The sequence below is a fragment of the Cololabis saira genome, chromosome 19 (genome assembly GCF_033807715.1).
Source record: "Cololabis saira isolate AMF1-May2022 chromosome 19, fColSai1.1, whole genome shotgun sequence".
Lineage (NCBI taxonomy): Eukaryota > Metazoa > Chordata > Actinopteri > Beloniformes > Belonidae > Cololabis > Cololabis saira.
Window position 1 is genome coordinate 925,475 of NC_084605.1, and position 22,665 is coordinate 948,139.

A 22,665-nucleotide genomic window follows, 5' to 3' on the forward strand; every position below is an offset into this window, starting at 1 on the left:
AAACGGATCTGAGATGATGATGAACCTGTTTTAGTTAATTAATAAATAAATAATAAAATAAATACATTATAAAAAACAAGGAAATTAATAAAATAAATACATTTATACCAAGTAATAAACTAATAATAAAAATAGAAAATAGAAAATAAATAATTAAATAATTAAATGAATAAATAAAATAGAAAATAAAATAATAATAAAAAATAAAAAATAGAAATAATAAAATAAATACATTTATACAAAGTAATAAACTGACGATAAACAATAATAAATTAATTAATAAGTAAATAAATAAACTAATAAATAATACAATAAATGTATACAAAGTAATAAACTGATGATAAAAATGAGAAATTAAATAATAGATATATTTATAAAAAGTAAACAAATAAAAAATAAATAAACAAAATAATTAAAAATTAAATAATTCAAATAATAAAATACATAAATAAATGTATACAAAGTAATAAACTGATAACAAATAATAAATACAAATATAATAAATACATTTATATTTATATTAAAAGTAAATAAATAAAAAGTAAATAAAGAAAATAAATAAATAAAATAACAGAAAATAAAATAATAAAATAAATACATTTATAAAAAGTAAATAAATAAAAGAAAGAAAGAAAAAAATAATAAAAAAATAAAATAATAGAAATAATCAAATAAATGTATACAAAGTAATAAACTGATTATAAAAAATTAGAAATTAAGTAATAGATACATTTATAAAAGTAAATAAATAAATAAAATAAAATAAGTAAAAAATATAATAATACAAAATAATGAAAATTATAAAATCAATAAATGTATACAAAGTAATACACTTATAATAAATAAATATATAATAAATACATTTATAAAATAAAATAAATTAATAAATAAAATGCAATAAGTAAAAAGATATAATAATAAAAGATAATAATATTAAAAAAATAAAATAATATAAAATAAATAATAAAAGAAATACATAAATAGTAAATAAATACATTTATACAAAGTAATAAACTGCTTCCTTTAAACCCACTGAAGTTCTGTGTGAGTTCTGACCTTTGACCTCCCGGGGGTCGTGGCTCCGCCCCCTCCCCCCCAGAGCGGTGATGCTAACGCTAACGGCCCTCTCTGCTGTGCTCTTTCCTGCAGATCTGGAACTTGGCCACCAACAAGCTGACGTTCCTGAACTCCTTCAAGATGAAGATGTCGGTGATTCTGGGCGTCGTCCACATGCTGTTCGGCGTCTCGCTGAGTCTCTTCAACCACCTGTACGTTAGCCCGCTAATGCTAATGCTAAAAAACGCTACTGATGGATTTAGGCTGATTAAAGAAGAGAATCAGGGCCCGGCAGGAGAAAAATTACTGAGAGGGGAAGATTTTTTGTCGAAATGTCGAGGAAAAAAAGTCTTAATTTCTAGAAAAATGTTGAGAAAAAAGTCGAAATGTTGAGAAAAAAAGTCAAAATTTTGTGTAAAAAGTCGAAATGTTGAAAAATGTTGAGAAAAAAAGTCGAAATTTTGAGAAAAAAGTCAAAATGTTGAGAAAAATGTTGAAATGTCGAGAAAAAAGTCAAAATGTTGAGAAAAAAGTCGAAATGTTGAAAAAAAAGTTAAAATTTTGTGAAAAAAGTCGAAATGTTGAGAAAAAAAGCCAAAATGTCAAGAAAAAGGTCGAGAAAAAAGTCAAAATGTTGAGAAAAAAAGTCAAAATTTTGTGAAAAAAGTCGAAATGTTTAGAAAAAAGTCAAAATTTTGAGAAAAAAGTCGAAAATTTGAGAAAAAAGTCAAAATGTTGAGAAATAAGTCGAAATGTCGAGAAAAAAGTCAAAATATTGAGAGAAAAAAAGTCAAAATGTTGTTAAAAAAGCCAAAATGTCGAGAAAAAAGTCGAGAAAAAAGTCAAAATGTTGAGGAAAAAGTCGAAAATGTCGAGATTATTGTTGAAGTACAATTTCAGGAATAAAGTCAAAATTATATCAGCGAAATTCTGACTTAATTCTTGAAATTGTACTTCAACATTAATCTCGACATTTCGACTTTTTTCTCAAAGTACATAATGAAAAAAAATCTTCCTCTAAAATATTATTTATTTTTCTCCTGCCTGGCCCTGATTCTTTTCCTGTAGGGGCCCTGGCCACCCCTGACCCACCCCCTGGTGGCGCCACTGGTTACCGTTAGCTCCAAGCTAACCCCCAGCTAACCTCCCTCCCTCCTCAGGTACTTCAAGAAGCCCCTGAACATCTTCCTGGGCTTCATCCCAGAGATCGTGTTCATGGCTAGCCTGTTCGGCTACCTAGCGCTGCTGGTCTTCTACAAGTGGACGGCGTACGACGCCTTTAGCTCCCGCGAGGCCCCGAGTCTGCTGATCCACTTCATCAACATGTGTCTGTTCAACTACGGAGACCCGACCAACCGCATGCTGTACCGGGGACAGGTACGCTAACCGCTAACCAGGCCCCTCTACCGGGACAGGTATGCTAACCGCTAACTAGGCCCCTGTACCGGGGACAGGTACGCTAGCCGCTAACCAGGCCCCTGTACCGGGACAGGTATGCTAACCGCTAACCAGGCCCCTGTACTGGGACAGGTACGCTAACCGCTAACCAGGCCCCTGTACTGGGACAGGTACGCTAACCGCTAACTAGGCCCCTGTACCGGGACAGGTACGCTAACCGCTAACTGCTAACCAGGCCCCTGTACTGGGGACAGGTATGCTAACCGCTAACCAGGTCCCTGTACCGGGACAGGTACGCTAACCGCTAACTAGGCCCCTGTACCGGGGACAGGTACGCTAACCGCTAACTAGGCCCCTGTACCGGGGACAGGTACGCTAACCGCTAACCAGGCCCCTGTACCGGGGACAGGTACGCTAACCGCTAACTAGGCCCCTGTACCAGGACAGGTACGCTAACCGCTAACTGCTAACCAGGCCCCTGTACTGGGGACAGGTATGCTAACCGCTAACCAGGTCCCTGTACCGGGACAGGTACGCTAACCGCTAACTAGGCCCCTGTACCGGGGACAGGTACGCTAACCGCTAACTAGGCCCCTGTACCGGGGACAGGTACGCTAACCGCTAACCAGGCCCCTGTACCGGGGACAGGTACGCTAACCGCTAACTAGGCCCCTGTACCGGGGACAGGTACGCTAACCGCTAACTAGGCCCCTGTACCGGGACAGGTACGCTAACCGCTAACCAGGCCCCTGTACTGGGGACAGGTACGCTAACCGCTAACCAGGCCCCTGTACTGGGGACAGGTATGCTAACCGCTAACCAGGTCCCTGTACCGGGACAGGTACGCTAACCGCTAACCAGGCCCCGCTAACCGCTAACTAGGCCCCGCTAACCGCTAACTAGGCCCCCAACCGACCCCTGTACCGGGGACAGGTACGACACCCCCCCACTAATTATTAACTTTTTATTAATTTATTTTATTATTTTTATTTTATTATTTATTATTTTCTTTATTTACTTTTTATTTATTCACCTATTATTTACTTATTTATGTATTATTGTTTATCATCAGATTATTACTTTTTATAAATGTATCTATTTTATTATTTCTATTATTTTTATGTTTTATTTTTATTTATTTACTTACTTTTTATAAACTAGCCGGGTGTAGGTCGGAGGTCCGACCCGCCGCCACTAGCCGGGTGATAATCATCAGTTTAGCCCGCTAATGCTAATGTTGCATCATGAATTTAGCACGCTAATGCTAATTTAGTTTAGCTTGCTAATTATAATGAGTAAGTCGCCGTGGCGACGGCTACCGACCCCACTAGCATGTCCCCGCTAACGTCTCTCTCATTGATTCTAGATGGGGATCCAGGTTCTGCTGGTGCTGCTATCGCTAGCATGTGTTAGCCCGCTAACGTCTCTCTCATTGATTCTAGATGGGGATCCAGGTTCTGCTGGTGCTGCTATCGCTAGCATGTGTTAGCCCGCTAACGTCTCTCTCATTGGTTCCAGATGGGGATCCAGGTTCTGCTGGTGCTGGTAGCGCTAGCATGTGTCCCCTGTATGCTAGTGGTGAAAACGCTGGTGCTCCGGCGGCAGCACCTGTGGAAGAAGCACCTGGTAGGTGACGACGCCGAACCTTCATCTGATACGCCGACAACCGACAAGCTTCTCTGATAAACTCTGATATAAACTCTGTATATGTGGCCGATGTCGAACCTTCGTACAATAACGACCGATAATCTCTGATAAACTTCCTCTGATAACGTCTGATAACCTCCAATTAACCTGTTTTCTTCTTCTTACTTCTGATGTTTCCCGGCTGCGTACCGATGTTTGGTACCAATGTTTGGTACCGATGTTTTGTGCCGATGTTTCCGATGTTTCCCGGCTGCGTAGCTACGTACCGTTGTTTCGTACCGATGTTTCGTAGCGATGTTTTGTACGGATGTTTCAGAATCAGAAAAATCAGAAAAAGCTTTATTGCCAGGTCAGACATAAATCAGACGAGAGAACTTGACTCCGGTTTACACGGATGGCTCCTTTAATACGGACGCCATTTTTAGAGGAAGGATGACACTGGGATGGAGGAGGAGGGAAAAAAAGGATCTTCACACTGTGTATTAATACCTAGTGTCAAGGTGCAAAAAAACACCTCAGCACAGAAAAGCAACATACACACAACAAAACAACATCAAGCTTATGGGTATACGATATTGGTAGGTCGGGGGGGGGGGGTACCCGGCGCAGGTCCTCCAAGTGAGGGCCGCGGCCATTGCAGCTGGCGCTCAAACCCAGAGACTGTGTCAGGAGGGGCTGCTGATAAGAGGGGGGGGGCAGGAAGGCGTTGGATATGGGGAGAGGGGGTGTGTCAGTGTGTGTGTGAGAGTCTGTGACGCGATGAGTCCGGGAACCTTCGCCCAGAGTGCAGCCAAAAGTCCTTGATGTTATCGGGCAGCGGTACAGTTCTGGGAGGGAGATCCGCAGGTGTTTGTGAGAGAGGGGGAGGGTTGAGTTGGGTGCAGAGCGTCATGTTTACATTCCTCCAGGGAGATTGTGACGAAGAGGCCTGCCAAGCCGCTCCGTCAAGGCCAAATCAAATCAACAATTTGCAGGCAGCTCAGTCATTTTCTGTCTGCCTTTCAGTCTTCTGGTTCCTCAATAAACTCCGATCAGACGAATTTGTGATCAGTCCCCGCCAAGCCGGGTGCCCAGCTTCTCCAAGGTGTTCTCCATCTTGTTAAAGAGCTCAAAGACCCCTGCTAGCCTACGATTCTGTTCAAGAATCGCATCCAGCTTGCGGCCCTACTCTCCCAGCGTTACAGTCTGAGTGCGGAGTCCCGTGCTCAATCCTTCAGCAGCTTCAGCAGCTCAGAGAGGGCCAGAACGGCTCCCGCAGACTTACGCGTTTGTCGATAGGCCAGGAAGATCCCCACTCCAATTAGGAGAAATCCTGCTATCATAAATCCAATTATGAAGGCGTCCTCAACGTCCTCGACGGATAACATTTTGAGACACATCGGCCGCCAGTTTTTGTACGCGTCCATAGTGTAAAAATTTGGCCAATGGTGCTGAGAGACCAGTTAATCAATTCCATGATGTAGAGTTTTCGGGGGAATGAAAAAGGAGAGACTCTGAAGCGACAGGACAAAAGCAGAAAAAGCCGGAAGGTTGATAAGGGAGAGGGAGCAGAAAAAGCGTCCACCTTCGCTGAGAGCCGGAAGAACAAGAAGCCATTTCGTACCGATGTTTCCTCTGAATTTGTTTCTAGTCCCAGACGAGGGAAGAGTCAGCAGAAGTAGAGGAAGGAAGGAAGGAAGGAAGGAAGGAAGGAAGGAAGGAAGGAAGGAAGGAAGGAAGGAAGGAAGGAAGGAAGGAAGGAAGGGAGCAAAGAAGGAAATAAGGAAGGAAGGGAAAAAAGAAAGGGATGAAGGAAGGAAGGCAGGAAGGGAGGAATGAAGGAAGGAAGGAAGGGAGGAATGAAGGAAGGAAGGAAGGAAGGAAAAAGGGAAGGAAGGAAGGCAGGAAGGAAGGAAGGAAGGAAGGAAGGAAGGAAGGAAGGAAAGAAGGAAGGGAGGGAGGAATGAAGGAAAGAAGGAAGGAAGGAAGGAAGGAAGGAAGGAAGGAAGGAAGGGAGGGAGGAATGAAGGAAAGAAGGAAGGAAGGAAAGAAGGAAGGTTGGGAGGAAGGAAGCAAGGGAAAAAAGAAGGAAGGATGGATGGATGGAAAGAAGGAATGAAGGAAAGAAGGAAGGAAGGAAATAAAGAAGGGAGCGAGTAAGGGAGGAAGGAAGGAAGGAAGGAAGGAAGGAAGGAAGGAAGGAAGAGCCAGCAGAGCTAGCTAGCGCAGACTTTAGAGCGATGTTTCCTACCGATGTTTCCTTTGACCTTGTTTCTAGTCCCAGACGAGGGAAGAGCCAGCAGAGCTAGCTAGCGCAGACTTTAGAGCGATGTTTCCTACCGATGTTTCCTCTGACCTTGTTTCTAGTCCCAGACGAGGGAAGAGCCAGCAGAGCTAGCTAGCGCAGACTTTAGAGCGATGTTTCCTACCGATGTTTCCTTTGACCTTGTTTCTAGTCCCAGACGAGGGAAGAGCCAGCAGAGCTAGCTAGCGCAGACTTTAGAGCGATGTTTCCTACCGATGTTTCCTTTGACCTTGTTTCTAGTCCCAGACGAGGGAAGAGCCAGCAGAGCTAGCGCAGACTTTAGCCCGAACTGCGTCCTCATCATCAGGAATCGTCCAACAGGGCAGCCAGAAGTTCGGGGGCGTCCGGGTCGGGAACGGTCCCACGGAGGACGAGGCTGGAATCATGGACCACGACCAGCTCTCGCAGCACTCCGAGGACGGGGACGAGGTGAGGCTTAAAGTTGTAATATTAACAGAATAAAGTCGTAAAATCACAAGAATAAAGTCAGAGGACGGGGACGAGGTGAGGAAATAAAGTTATAATATTAACAGAATAAAGTCCGAGGACGGGGACGAGGTGAGGCTTAAAGTTGTAACGTTACCAGAATAAAGTTATAATATTACCAGAATAAAGTCAGAATATTAGGAGAATGAAGTCGTAATATTACCAGAATAAACTCCGAGGATGGGGACGAGGTGAGACATAAAGTTATAATATTAGGAGAATAAAGTCAGAATATTAGGAGAATAAAGTCCGAGGACGGGGACGAGGTGAGACTTAAGTCAGAATATTACCAGAATAAAGTCGTAATATTACCAGAATAAAGTCAGAATATTAAGAAAGAATATTACCAGAATAAAGTCGTAAAATTACGAGAATAAAGTCGTAACATTACCAGAATAAACTCCGACAACGGGGACGAGGTGAGGGAAAAAATCCATATTGCAATATATTGCATTGTTGCATTGTCGCAATAAATGATCGATAAACTACGGTGGCCGAAACCCGCCATTGCTGAAAATGAAAGAAACGCTGCAAATAAAATAAACGCTGCAAATATAAGAAACGCTGCAAATATAAAGAAACCCCGCTGCAAATAAAATAAACGCTGCAAATAAAATAAACGCTGCAAATAAAAGAAACGCTGCAAATATAAAGAAACCCCGCAGCAAATATAAAGAAACCCTGCTGCAAATATAAAGAAACCCCGCTGCAAATAAAAGAAACGCTGCAAATATAAAAAACCCTGCTGCAAATATAAAGAAACCCCGCTGCCAATAAAAGAAATGCTGCAAATAAAAGAAACTCTGCAAATATAAAGAAACCCCGCAGCAAATATAAAGAAACCCCGCTGCAAATAAAATAAACGGTGCAAATAAAAGAAACGCTGCAAATAAAAGAAACGCTGCAAATATAAAGAAACCCCGCAGCAAATATAAAGAAACCCTGCTGCAAATATAAAGAAACCCCGCTGCAAATAAAAGAAACGCTGCAAATATAAAAAACCCTGCTGCAAATATAAAGAAACCCCGCTGCCAATAAAAGAAATGCTGCAAATAAAAGAAACTCTGCAAATATAAAGAAACCCCGCTGCAAATAAAAGAAACGCTGCAAATATAAAGAAACCCCGCAGCAAATATAAAGAAACCCCGCAGCAAATATAAAGAAACCCCGCTGCAAATATAAAGAAACCCCGCTGCAAATATAAAGAAACCCCGCTGCAAATAAAAGAAATGCTGCAAATAAAAGAAACGCTGCAAATATAAAGAAACCCCGCTGCAAATATAAAGAAACCCCGCTGCAAATAAAAGAAACGCTGCAAATATAAAGAAACCCCGCTGCAAATAAAAGAAACGCTGCAAATATAAAGAAACCCCGCTGCAAATAAAAGAAACGCTGCTAATATAAAGAAACCCTGCTGCAAATAAAAGAAACGCTGCAAGTATAAAGAAACCCCGCTGCAAATATAAAGAAACCCCGCTGCAAATAAAAGAAACGCTGCAAATATAAAGAAACCCCGCTGCAAATAAAAGAAACGCTTTGCAAATAAAAGAAACGCTGCAAATAAAAGAAACGCTGCAAATATAAAGAAACCCTGCTGAAAATATAAAGAAACCCCGCTGCAAATATAAAGAAACCCCGCTGCAAATATAAAGAAACCCCGCTGCAAATAAAAGAAATGCTGCAAATAAAAGAAACGCTGCAAATATAAAGAAACCCCGCTGCAAATATAAAGAAACCCCGCTGCAAATAAAAGAAACGCTGCAAATATAAAGAAACCCCGCTGCAAATAAAAGAAACGCTGCAAATATAAAGAAACCCCGCTGCAAATAAAAGAAACGCTGCAAATATAAAGAAACCCTGCTGCAAATAAAAGAAACGCTGCAAGTATAAAGAAACCCCGCTGCAAATAAAAGAAACGCTGCAAATATAAAGAAACCCCGCTGCAAATAAAAGAAACGCTTTGCAAATAAAAGAAACGCTGCAAATAAAAGAAACGCTGCAAATATAAAGAAACCCCGCTGCAAATAGAATAAAAAAATGACGCAAATAAAAAAGCCAACAAAGAAGTGAATTACCGGGAACTATTTTTGCTGATGCATCGGTGTTTTTTACGTGAGAGGAGTTTTTTATTTGCAGCGTTTATTTTATTTGCAGCATTTATTTTATTTTCAGCAATGGCGGGTCCCGGCCACCGTAAGAAACTGACAGCAAACATCGATATTTTATTACAACACACATAATGGATTTATGTTCAGGATTTTATTAAGTTCCTAACGTATTCATTGACAACACCGACAAAAAAAAAACAAAACGACAAAAAACGTTAACTGCGACGGAGGATATCCGGTCCGAACATTAAAAATAAAAGTCCTTTTCAAAATAAAGTTCTCCTGTCATCCTTTCAAAGGATCGTTCATCCTTTCAATTAAAGACAGACGTGCTAACGTAATGGAAATCATATAAATATTTATACAAGAGAAGTAACTGAATAAAGAAATGACCAAATAAGGGCAATAATTGGTCCTTTACAGGCAGCTAGCTACGATGTAAATGCACTTGTAAATGCACAACTATAGACGTTTTCCTTTTTATGGGTATCTTTTCTTATTCAGTTTATGTTTATTGATGTTTATTGATTTTTAATACACAAATTGACAACGATAAAGTGCATGAAAATAACAGTAACATAAGAGCCAAAAAACGGAGTATTAGGGCCAAACGAGAATAAAGTCATAATAGAATAAAGTCGTAATATTACGAGTAAATATTAATAGATATTGATATATAAACCAAGTCCCCAAACTGAAGTCCAGGTTTTACCTAAAGTGCAGGAACGATTTGAACTGCATGATTTAAGTGGATTCTGGTTCAGTCCGTGAATTTTGCCACTAAACTTTGACTTTTTCTTACTTTCAAGCACGCAGAGGAAGAGCCGGTAAGAGTTCACCGTCTTTACAATAAATTTGGATGTCCAATCTGTTGTTATTATTATTATTATTATTATTATTATTATTATTATTATTATTATTATTATAATAATTATTATTATTATTATTAATAATAATAATATTATTTTTATTATTAATAGTATCATTTTTTATAATTATTATTAGTTGTATTATTATTATTATTATTATTATTATTATTATTATTATTACTATTTTTATTATTACTATTTTTATTATTATTAGCATCATCATCATTGTTTATTATTATCATTACTATTATAATTATTGTATTACTTTTATGAATAGTATCATTTTTTAAATAATTATTATTAGTTGTATTATTAATTATCATTATTTTTATTATTATTATTATTATTATTATTGTCATCATCATCATCATTTGTTATCATATTATTTTTATTATCATTATCATTGTTAATAGTATCATTATGATGTATTATTATTAACAGTAATTGTATTATTATTGCGTGGGTTTCCTCTGGGTACTCTGGTTTCCTCCCACAGTCCACAGCTGGAGGTCAGAGGTCACCAAACAAACCTCCAAGCTCCGTATTTTCCGCACTATAAGGCGCACCTAAAAGCCTTCCGTTTTTTCAAAAGCTGAACATGCGCCTTATAATCCGGTGCGCCTTATACATGGATCAATATTAAGCCTTATATATGGATCAATATTGAGCCTTATATATGGATCAATATTGAGCCTTATATATGGATCAATATTGAGCCTTATATATGGATCAATATTGAGCCTTATATATGGATCAATATTGAGCCTTATATATGGATCAATATTGAGCCTTATACATGGATCAATATTGATCCTTATACATGGATCAATATTGATCCTTATACATGGATCAATATTGATCCTTATATATGGATCAATATTGAGCCTTATACATGGATCAATATTGATCCTTATACATGGATCAATATTGAGCCTTATACATGGATCAATATTGATCCTTATACATGGATCAATATTGATCCTTATATATGGATCAATATTGAGCCTTATATATGGATCAATATTGAGTCTTATATATGGATCAATATTGAGCCTTATATATGGATCAATATTGAGCCTTATACATGGATCAATATTGATCCTTATACGTGGATCAATATCGAGCCTTATACATGGATCAATATTGAGCCTTATATATGGATCAATATTGAGCCTTATACATGGATCAATATTGAGCCTTATACATGGATCAATATTGAGCCTTATACATGGATCAATATCGAGCCACAACAGGTCTCGCAACCATAGACATTTATACGTATTTTGAGCGACGGAAAGCAATAAAATACATTTATTCTAATATGTCAAGATCACAATAATCTTCCAATTTAGAACTAAAATATTAAAGAACAAACACAAATAAAATACACTTCAATCAAATACTTAGTTGTTTTTTTTTCTGTAATTTATTTTCCCAAGCCACTCGGAGCCGCAGTTTAAGAATGAAAGAGCCGCATGTTTTAAAATGCGTCATTCATTGAAGGTGCGCCTTATAATGCGGAAAGTCCGTAATAATAAAAAGCTTCCAGGGTCGGAGGTGGCGAGCAGACGTGGGCTGTAATAACCGACGGTGCACCGTCAGTCATTACAGCCCAACTTAAAAGGGTCGGCATGATCAGCCTCGGCTTCAGCCTGTACCTTTTCACTGCCATTTAAAAAATTATGTTTTATGTTGTATTATGTTGTATCCAAATGGACCGGAATAAAACTCAAAATAAAAAAACCGAAGACCGGGAAAGAGGAACCGTGGAAGACGGAGAGATGGAGACGGAATTGGACTTTAGTTCAGATCCAAACCCCCCAAAGGCCTGATAATCTCAGGTGGTCCAGGTCCAGATCCTGGTCCAGGTCCAGATCCTGGTCCTGGTCCGGTGGGTTGATTCCTGACTCCGGACTCCAGACTTTCGACTTTTTTCTCGGCATTTCGACTTTTTTCTCAAAATTTTGACTTTTTCTCAAAATTCCGACTTTTTTCTCGGCATTTCGACTTTTTCTCAAAATTCCGACTTTTTTCTCTGCATTTCGACTTTTTCTCAAAATTCCGACTTTTTCTCAACATTTCGACTTTTTTCTCAAAATTTTGACTTTTTTCTCGACATTTCGACTTTTTTCTCAAAATTTTGACTTTTTTCTCAACGTTTCGACTTTTTTCTCAAAATTTTGACTTTTTTCTCGACATTTCGACTTTTTTCTCAAAATTTTGACTTTTTCTCAAAATTCCGACTTTTTTCTCGGCATTTCGACTTTTTCTCAAAATTCCGACTTTTTCTCAACATTTCGACTTTTTTCTCAAAATTTTGACTTTTTTCTCGACGTTTCGACTTTTTTCTCAAAATTTTGACTTTTTTCTCGACATTTCGACTTTTTTCTCAAAATTTTGACTTTTTCTCAAAATTCCGACTTTTTTCTCGGCATTTCGACTTTTTCTCAAAATTCCGACTTTTTCTCAACATTTCGACTTTTTTCTCAAAATTTTGACTTTTTTCTCAACATTTCGACTTTTTTCTCAAAATTTTGACTTTTTCTCAAAATTCCGACTTTTTTTTCGGCATTTCGACTTTTTCTCAAAATTCCGACTTTTTCTCAACATTTCGACTTTTTTCTCAAAATTCCGACTTTTTCTCAAAATTCCGACTTTTTCTCAACATTTCGACTTTTTTCTCAAAATTCCGACTTTTTCTCAACGTTTCGACTTGGTTGGTCCGGTGGTTTGATTCCTATCCCCCCTGGACTCCGGTGGTTTGATTCCTGACTCCGGTGGTTTGATTCCTGACTCCGGTGGTTTGATTCCTGCACCGGTGGTTTGATTCCCGCCCCTCTTGTCCCCCCAGTTTGACTTTGGGGACGTAGCGGTTCACCAGGCCATCCACACCATCGAGTACTGTCTGGGCTGCATCTCCAACACGGCGTCGTACCTGCGGCTGTGGGCGCTGAGCCTGGCGCACGCACGTGAGTAACAGGGGGCATTGTGGGTAAACCTGGTCCTGGTTCTGCAGCGCTGCATTGTGGGTAATCCTGGTCCTGGGGCTGCAGCGCTGCATTGTGGGTAAACCTGGTCCTGGGGCTGCAGCGCTGCATTGTGGGTAAACCTGGTCCTGGGGCTGCAGCGCTGCATTGTGGGTAAACCTGGTCCTGGGGCTGCAGCGCTGCATTGTGGGTAAACCTGGTCCTGGGGCTGCAGCGCTGCATTGTGGGTAAACCTGGTCCTGGGGCTGCAGCGCTGCATTGTGGGTAAACCGGGTCCTGGGGTTGCAGCGCTGCATTGTGGGTAATCCTGGTCCTGGGGCTGCAGCGCTGCATTGTGGGTAAACCTGGTCCTGGGGCTGCAGCGCTGCATTGTGGGTAATCCTGGTCCTGGGGCTGCAGCGCTGCATTGTGGGTAATCCTGGTCCTGGGGCTGCAGCGCTGCATTGTGGGTAAACCTGGTCCTGTTTCTGCAGCGCTGCATTGTGGGCCTTTTTTCTCAACATTTTGACTTTTTTCTTGACGTTTCGATTTTTTCTCGACATTCCGACTTTTTTCTCCATTTCGACTTTTTTCTCAAAATTTTGCCTTTTTTCTCAACATTTCGACTTTTTCTCAACATTTCGACTTTTTTCTCAACATTCCAACTTTTTTCTCAACATTTCGACTTTTTTCTCCATTTCGACTTTTTTCTTGAAATTTTGCCTTTTTTCTCAACATTTCAAACTTTTTCTCATCATTTCAACTTTTTCTCAATATTCCGACTTTTTCCCGACATTCCGACTTTTTTCTCCATTTCAACTTTTTTCTCGACATTCCGAAATTTCAACTTTTTTCTGACCCTGGTTCCTGGTTGGGGGGGGGGTTGCAGCGCTGCATTGTGGGTAACGGTTGCAGCGCTGCATTGTGGGTAACGGTTGCAGCGCTGCATTGTGGGTAACGGTTCTGCCCCTATCTCCTGTCCTACAGAACTGTCGGAGGTTCTGTGGGGGATGGTCATGCACCTCGGTTTGGCCTCCAGCAGCGGCGGCGGCTTCTTCGGCCTGTCAATCATCTTCGCCGCCTTCGCTACGCTAACGGTAGCGATTCTGCTGGTGATGGAGGGATTGTCTGCGTTTCTGCACGCGCTGCGGCTGCACTGGTGAGTCCGCCGGGAACCGCAGATACCTGCACATGTACACCCGTAGGAAACCCAAATACCGCTAGTAGCACACGCTAGTAGTACACGCTAGTAGTACACGCTAGCAGTACACGCTAGTAGTACACGCTAGTAGCACATGCTACCGCTAGCAGTACACGCTAGTAGTACACGCTAGTTGTACACGATACTGCACCGGTGAGTCCGCCGGCAACCAAAACCGCTAGTAGCACACGCTATCGCTAGTAGTACACGCTACCGCTAGTAGTACACGCTACTGCTAGTAGTACACGCTACCGCTAGCAGTGCACGCTACCGCTAGTAGTACACACACCCAGCACCGGAGAAACCGCACAGATTCAAATTGTTATAGTTCAATAGTTCAAATTGACTTTAACTCCACATGACGTTTCAGATGTGAAGTTGACGAGGCCGACGCTCACACTTGTTTTCTCAGACTTCATTTGCACAGAAAGGTCAGATTTTTAACGTCAGACTCTTTGGGAGACGATGTGGACTGATTGGACGTAAACAGTGAAGCTGAAACTCACATAATCTGAACAGTTCGGATTCCAGTTCCTGATCTGCAGAATGAACAAGTTAACGTTCTTTATTTGCAAAGATGTTCAGTTCAACGTTCGCACAGAAATTCAAGTTCAATGAACGTGTTCATTTGAACTCGTTCATGCACAACACTGGTGGGAGTTTCCTCTCCAGCGTGTTACTGTTCATGTGTTCATGTGTCAGGATTTCTCTGCTAAAGAGTAGGGAGGGTTTAGATCACGCTAGCTCGCTAGAACTGCTGATGGACACGTTTTTTCCACTTCCACGCTGCTGAAACAGAGGAGGGAATCCCTCTCTCCCTCTCTCCCTCTCTCCCTCTCTTCCTCTCTCCCTCTGAGAGAAACTCACCGCTCTGGCAGCCCAAATATTTGCCACGACTGGGAAACATTCCTGGGCGACTCCCTCTCTGGAACCGAGCACTCGCAGCTCCGTTATCTCCGTTATCCTCCGTTCCTGGCGCTGGAATCTGCTGCAGGAACTAAAAACCTCCCAGAACACGAGGCTACAGAACACAGAGCTGATCAGACACATGTTCCCACAAACTCTATACAGGAACTACTGTTTATTCTTTATTTGTAAAGATCAGGAAAAAGCAAGAGAGGAGACGCACACTTTTACTCCCTAGTGCAGATTTATTTAGCACATCGATCGTCGTTACGTTTCCAGTGCATTCTGCTCTTCAGACTGATCTGGAAACAATAGACGCCCAGTTTTAATCCTCCCCATTCATTCAGAACACCTGGTGTGGAATAAAATACAACTAAATATAAAATTCAGAGTACATGTATCCAGATATCTGAACATCTTATAACTAGATAAACATCAGGCCAGCCGGCCGTCACACATTTCTAGAGATAAAAAGACAAAAACGCCTTTTAGTTTCAGGATGGCTAAAGTTTTAAAGTTTGTACAAGGTTATATTTTTTTAAATATTTAATGCATTTTTAAAAAAAGACTTCAAGAGTTCAATTCCTTATATCCTTGATTTGGACAAAGAACAAGTCCACCCATAGATAATTGACAATAAATCATTATATAGAAGCAACACATGCAAATGATCAGTAGGTACGACGATCAATAGTTGGATCAATAGTTGGATCCCCCCATGTAAGACAGAAATCAAGTGAGTTTTAGTCTGTGGTGTAGTCTGTGGTGTAGAGAGTTTTAGTTTTTTTCGTGCGATTTTTCGTGCGATTTTTCGTGCATTTTTTCGTACGTTTTTTCGTGCGTTTTTTCGTACTTTTTTTTCGTACGTTTTTTCCTACGATTTTTCGTAAGTTTTTTCGTGCGTTTTTTCGTGCGTTTTTTCGTACGATTTTTCGTGCGTCTTTTCGTACGTTTTTTCGTGTGTTTAATCGTACGTTTCTTCGTACGTTTTTTCGTGCATTTTTTCGTGCGTTTTTTCGTGCGTTTTTTCGTATCTTTTTTCGTACGTTTTTTCGTACAGTTTTTCGTACGTTTTTTCGTACGTTTTTTCGTGCGTTTTTTCGTACGTTTTTTCGTACGTTTTTCGTGCGTTTAATCGTACGTTTTTTCGTGCGTTTTTTCGTGCATTTTTTCGTATCTTTTTTCGTACGTTTTTTCGTACAGTTTTTCGTACGTTTTTTCGTACGTTTTTTCGTGCGTTATTCCGTGCGTTTTTTCGTACGATTTTTTGTACAGTTTTTCGTACGTTTTTTTGTACGTTTTTTCGTACAGTTTTTCGTGCGTTTTTTCGTACGTTTTCTTTTTTTTTAGTCTGTGGTGTAGAGAGTTTTAGTCTGTGGTGTAGAGAGTTTTAGTCTGTGGTGTAGAGAGTTTTAGTCTGTGGTGTAGAGAGTTTTAGTCTGTGGTGTAGAGAGTTTTAGTCTGTGGTGTAGAGAGTTTTAGTCTGTGGTGTAGAGAGTTTTAGTCTGTGGTGTAGAGAGTTTTAGTCTGTGGTGTAGAGAGTTTTAGTCTGTGGTGTAGAGAGTTTTATTCAGTAGCCGGCGGTGAGCAGACCTACAGAGCGTGTCTGGGTTGGTGTGCTGACCCAGAGTGGTTGGAATCATGACTTTTATACAGTAAGTTCAAAGCACAAAAGGCAGGAATAAACGAGCCAAAGTGAGAGACAAAAAGCAATTAAAGGGTATTTACATTCAGATGTGATCTGTGGCCAAATGCGTCCTCGAGCATTCGGCATGAATGTCAATAAGTTGGAAATTACCCCATAGGGCAGAGGGGTCAAACATACGGCCCATTTAAATCATTTAAAAGTGAAAAAATGCATAAAAGACATGGAATTCCAATTTTTAATAAGATGCAATTCATGTATTATCCACTAGGGGGCGCACTGTTGTGATCAGAGTAGAAGACAACAGCGGTATCAATGCCATCTGCTTCTTTATAAATCTCATTTAATCTTAAAGTGCATTACTATATTTTTCAATACCAATTTATTGTTAAAGTTTTGTGCCTTTGCACAATCAGTGGGATCAGTTGCATATACGTGAAAGATAAAAGTAAATTACACGTTTGTCTAAGGAAATATGAGGTGTTCCATGAAAGGTTTTGTAAAAGGGATGTTCATTGAATTTCAACATTTTCCTAATGTTCTTGCGCTTTTTTACACCAAAACAAAGGAAAGACATGATATTTTGAGTGCGACTTCCATACATATATAAAGATAACATCATAATGAGTGAGATTTTGAGAAAAAAGTCGAAATGTCGAGAAAGAAATCAAGAAAAAAATGGAAATTTTGAGAAAAAAGTGGAGAAAAAGTTGAAATTTTGAGAAAGAAGTGGAGAAAAAAGTAGAAATTTTGAGAAAAAAGTTGAAATTTTGAGATAAAAGTGGAGAAAAAAGTTGAAATTTTGATGAAAAAGTTGAAAATTTTGAGAAAAAGGTGAAATTTTGAGAAAAAAGTCAAAATGTCGAGAAAGAAATCAAGAAAGAAAAGTTGACATTTTGAGGAAAATGTCAAAATGTCGAAAACGCACGAAAGAACGCTTGCACGCAATGAGTTGGTATTAACATATGAGTCAGTCAGGAACTTCATCATATGCATTCCTGTGGTTCAAGTCTGTTCCAAGGTGTATTCTGTAGGACGCTGGAGTTTCACGTCAGCCACGGTGTCTCAATGTCTCATCAACAGCTTTCACAGAAATATAAAAAAGGTCTGACGTTTTTCAGTCCTCGTTGAGACCGTTGGGAGTTAAAGTGTCTAGTGTGTATAATATCCTGTCTAGTTCTCTCTTAAGGAGTAAAGTGTTGCTAAAGGGAGTTTGCTGATCAGTCCCGTCTCTTCTTCTGGTTCCAGGGTGGAGTTCCAGAACAAGTTCTACTCGGGTCAAGGGTTCAAGTTCGTCCCGTTTTCCTTCGAGAGCATCCTGGAGGGGAAGTTTGACGAGTAGCTGGGGGGCCCGTTGGCCCCCCCAGGACCCCCCCAGGACCCCAGGCCCCCCAGGGCCTTCCCTCCCTCTGTGAAGTGTCTAGTGTGCATGAGTCCCCGTGGCCCCCCCAGGGCCCCCCTAGTGGTGACACGTGATCATTACCTGCTGGAGTTTTCATGTTTCTCTAAACGTCACATATGGAGGATTCTTTGTGCCAAAATTAAATTAATACATCATTAATTAATGAAATGTGTAATTAATTAATTCATTAAATTTGTCATTAATTAATTAAAATTGTAAAATGGGTTTGGCTAAATACAATCTTTGACTAAAACTAGACTAAAATGGCCCTGGACATTTTTTTGTGCCAAATAAATAAATAAATAAATAAATACATAATGAATTAATTAATTAATTAAATGTGTCATTAATTAATTACAATGGGAATTAAATATGACATTCATTCATTAAATATGTCATTAATTAATTAGAATTAGAATGAAATATGTCATTAATTAATTAAATGTCATTAATTAATTGATTAAATGTGCATTAATTATAATTGTAAAATGGGTTTGGCTAAATACAATCTTTGACTAAAACTTTCAAATATGTGTCATTAATTAATTAAGATTGGAATGAAATCTGTCATTCATTAATTAAATCTGTCATTCATTAATTAAAATACAATTCATTTTAAGTAAAAACATTGAATTATTTCAGTATTTAATTAATTATTTCATTATTTAATTTAATTAATCACATATTTAATTGTAATTTTAATTAATGACATTGAATTAATTAATGATATATTTAATTCCCATTTTAATTAATTAATTAATTAATTAAAAATGTAATTCCCATTTTAATTCATTAATTATGTATTTATTTATTCTATTTAATTTTGGCACATACAGTAAAATCCTCCATAGTCGACTTGAATCAATGATATAAAAGAGACTCTGGTTTATTTCTGCTGGAATTCACCATAAAAGAAGAAGAATAAAAGAAAATAAGAAAATAAAGCTCCACTTTCCTCATGTCGACATTAATCGTGATCATGAAACTTTGACGTGGTGTTTGTCGTGAAAACATGATATTTATGATATTTATGAATCAGTGTTTTAGTCGGTGTTTGTGCTGGAACTCGAGTTAACGTTTCCCCAAAAAACTGGAAACTGCTGTATTTATTTAGATGGAAAATCCTCTAAACGTGAATGTAATGTGTTCATCACCTTCTAAATGTGAATTTAATGTGTTCATCATGTTGGAAAATAATGTCTTCTGTGAAAGAATAAAGAGTTGTTCATCCCAGAGAAGCTTCGCTTTTGTTTTCAATCTTAGATCCTCAGATCCATCAATATCCATCTTTTTTTTTTCTTCTTTTTTTTTCTTATTATTTTACTTTTAGTTTTATTTTTATGTTTTTACTTTTTTAAATAAAAGTAAAATAAAAATAAAAAGAAGACAACTCATTCATAAAGAGAGGGAAAAGGGGGAAAAATAATAAAAAAGGGAAAGAGGAAAAAAAAGTAAAAATTAAAAAAAAATTAAATAAAATTAAAATAATAAAAAATAAAAAATAAACTATTCCTCACCTTTTTACCTGTTTTCCTCGTATCATAGCAGTGAAAATGGAGAGGGAAAAGGAAGGAGGACTAGCTATGAACATGGTTAAATCCGGTTCTTGTTTTTAATATTTAACATTTGCAAAAAGTACAATGATTACAAATCTTCACATTATGCTATTTCAAGTTGAATTATAACAAATAAAGAGTATAACTCATATAAAAACCAAAACATACATTTATGGTTTTGATTGCTTTAGAATTAGTAGAAAACTTAATATAGTCCAGATACTGTTTTAATTCACAATGAAAGTAAAAAAAGAGAGTTTTTTGTGTAAGAATTTGGATTTGTGGACGTGGAATTTTGCAAGGATAATCAACATTAATAATAAATGTTTCTTGTGGCTTTGTTCTAATCGTAACATGGTCAAAAAACAAACAAACACATCCTTCCAAAATAATTTGAAATCAGTTTCAATTCTTTCAGACACAAAATTACACATGACTCCAAAAAGTTTGAACGTTCAGCTGCAAATAGTTCAGTATCAGTGATCACGTGGTTGTTTGATCACGTGGTTGTTTGATCACGTGGTTGTTTCCCTATCAGATCCGTATAGAAGCAACGCCGCCCCCTGCTGGCAGACCCGCGGTGTTACACTGAAAACAGGCCGATGAGAAACAGTTTTATTTATTTATTTATTTATTATATATATTTAAAATTTCATTAATTGATCAAATAAAACAACAAACTATTTAATACAAACACAAACGTTCCTAAATTGTGAATGAAATGGAGCAGAAAGAAGAAGAATCTTATTTAATCTGCCCCTTTTTTTATTTACCAAGAAATTAATTTACAAAGAACGTAAATTAAAAAACAACAACAAAGTAAATAGAATTTAGAATTTATTAAAGTTTAGAAGTTTAGCCCCTTGAGATGTAACATCTCATTTTCAAGGGGGTCCCAAGAAAACATACAACATTATAATGTATTACATTACAGTACAAACATACATGACATAAAACACACACAGACATCTTGCTCACACACACACAACCACTACCTACACACATAAGTCTAGATCAGGGATCAGCAACCCAAAATGTTTTAGATCCATATTGGACCAAAAACACAAAAAACTAATATGTCTGGAGCCGCAAAAAATGAAAAGTCTTGGATCAGAATTAGAATGAAGAAACACATGCTGCATGTTTCTATATTAGTTATTACTGGGGGGATTATTATGCACTCTGAGAAAAAAGTCAAAAAGTCGAGAAAAAAATGTAAATTTCGAGAAAAAAGTCGAAATGTCGAGAAAAAAATGTAAATTTCGAGAAAAAAGTTGAAATGTCGAGAAAAAAGTCAAAAAGTCGAGAAAAAAATGTAAATTTCGAGAAAAAAGTCGAAATGTCGAGAAAAAAGTCAAAATCTCGAGAAAAAAGTCCAAATATATAGAGAAAAAATGTTGAGATTAAAAAGGAAAGGAAAAAGGAAGAAAAAAGAGAAAAAAAGGAAAAAAAAGAAGAAAAAAGAAAAAAAGGAATGAAGGAAGAAAAAAGAAAAAAAGAAAAAAAAGAAGAAAGAAAAGAGAATACAAGGAAAAAAATAGAAAAAAAGGAAAAAAAAAGAAGAAAAAAAGAAAAAAACAGGTCAAACATTTCTGAAAAAGCTCCAGGAGCCACTAGGGCGGCGCTAAAGAGCCACGGGTTGACGACCCCTGGTCTAGTTACAAAGTAGAAATAACCGAAACAATGAGATAAATATAACATAACAGAGAAAAGAAAAAAAAGAAAAAAGAAAATAAATAAAAATAAATACATAGAAAAAAGGACACAAAAAAAATACATAAATAAATTAAAAACATAGGCAATTTGTCTTAAGATGAGAATATAATGACAATTTAAAACAATAAAGAGGTAATAGAACGCAAAAAGAGAGGAAGATTATTCCAATCTGATGGAGCTTTAAAATAAAATGATCTTTTACCTTTAACCTCTTTTAAAATTCTAGGAACAAAGAAAAAAGGAAAATTAATTTGTCTGAGTGAGTACGGAGAGTTATATAGAATCATGAGGAAAAACAGTGAAAATTAACACATTTAAAAAGGAACTGAAGCCAGAACTGAAGACAAATCTACATAATGAATTAAATAAAACAGTCAGAGGTTTAAGATGGAGATCTGGAGTATTTAGTGGTAATATAAGTTGAGAAATTAACCTTTTTCCAACAGGAAGTGAGAAACAGTTGATTGAACGGTAAAGTGAAGCTTTTTTAACAGTATAATCAAATAAAAAACTAAACTAAAATAAAATAAAATATCTGCCGCCATGCTGTCATGTTTGTTACACGTTGACCCAAATATGTCATTTCAATTCTGATTAAATGAAAAAATGTACAAAAAAAGTGGATTAAACTTGAATAATTCACATATTAACAAATTGAAAATTACAATTAAAAAAATAAATTAAAACATTTAAAAAAAAACAAATCCTTAAAATGTATAAAAACTAAACAATATAAAAGTTTAATTACTTTAAATCCTTAAAACGTATAAAACTAAACAATATGAAGGTTTAATTACTTTAAATCCTTAAAACGTATAAAAACTAAACAATATGAAGGTTTAATTACTTTAAATCCTTAAAACGTATAAAAACTAAACAATATGAAGGTTTAATTACTTTAAATCCTTAAAACGTATAAAACTAAACAATATGAAGGTTTAATTACTTTAAATCCTTAAAACGTATTAAAACTAAACAATATGAAGGTTTAATTACTTTAAATCTGGATTAAATCCTTATTTATTTTATTTTTTTAATATATTTTTTTTCTGGGAACATGTGTAAAAGTTGTAAAAGTCACGTTTAATTAAATGTTGATAAATGTTTAAAGTCTTTACATGAGTTGGTTTAGTTTAAGATCGTGTTAAAGGTTGGATTTATACTTAAAGTTTTTGTTCCGTCTTATTTTGAAAGTCACGGTCGAAAAGTGCAGTTTTACTTTCCGTCTTATTTTGAAAGTCCCGGTCCGAAGTTCGGTGTTACTTTCCGTCCTATTTTGAAAGTCCCGGCCGGAAGTGCAGGTTTACTTTCCGTCTTATTTTGAAAGTCCCGGTCCGAAGTGCAGGTTTACTTTCCGTCTTATTTTGAAAGTCCCGGTCGGAAGTGCGGTTTTACTTTCCGTCTTATTTTGAAAGTCCGGCCGGA

At 37.6% G+C, this 22,665-nt stretch overlaps 1 protein-coding gene across 6 annotated transcripts in view; it reads left to right on the forward strand.

Moving 5' to 3' along the window:
• Nucleotides 1-18,352, forward strand: part of atp6v0a1b (ATPase H+ transporting V0 subunit a1b) — a 47,306-nt gene extending 28,954 nt beyond the window's left edge. For 3 of the 6 annotated variants that reach the window (XM_061709294.1, XM_061709296.1, XM_061709299.1), the window contains 8 exons: nucleotides 1,150-1,268; nucleotides 2,217-2,433; nucleotides 3,973-4,080; nucleotides 6,626-6,814; nucleotides 9,789-9,806; nucleotides 12,700-12,817; nucleotides 13,802-13,973; nucleotides 17,815-18,351. In XM_061709294.1, the coding sequence (XP_061565278.1) occupies nucleotides 1,150-1,268; nucleotides 2,217-2,433; nucleotides 3,973-4,080; nucleotides 6,626-6,814; nucleotides 9,789-9,806; nucleotides 12,700-12,817; nucleotides 13,802-13,973; nucleotides 17,815-17,908 (1,035 nt within the window). In that variant the 3' untranslated portion in view covers nucleotides 17,909-18,351. Of the gene's footprint in view, nucleotides 1-1,149; nucleotides 1,269-2,216; nucleotides 2,434-3,972; nucleotides 4,081-6,358; nucleotides 6,589-6,625; nucleotides 6,815-9,788; nucleotides 9,807-12,699; nucleotides 12,818-13,801; nucleotides 13,974-17,814 lie in introns of those variants that run through there. The other 3 variants (XM_061709295.1, XM_061709297.1, XM_061709298.1) reach the window with 3 other exon arrangements.
• Nucleotides 18,353-22,665: the final 4,313 nt, after the last annotated feature.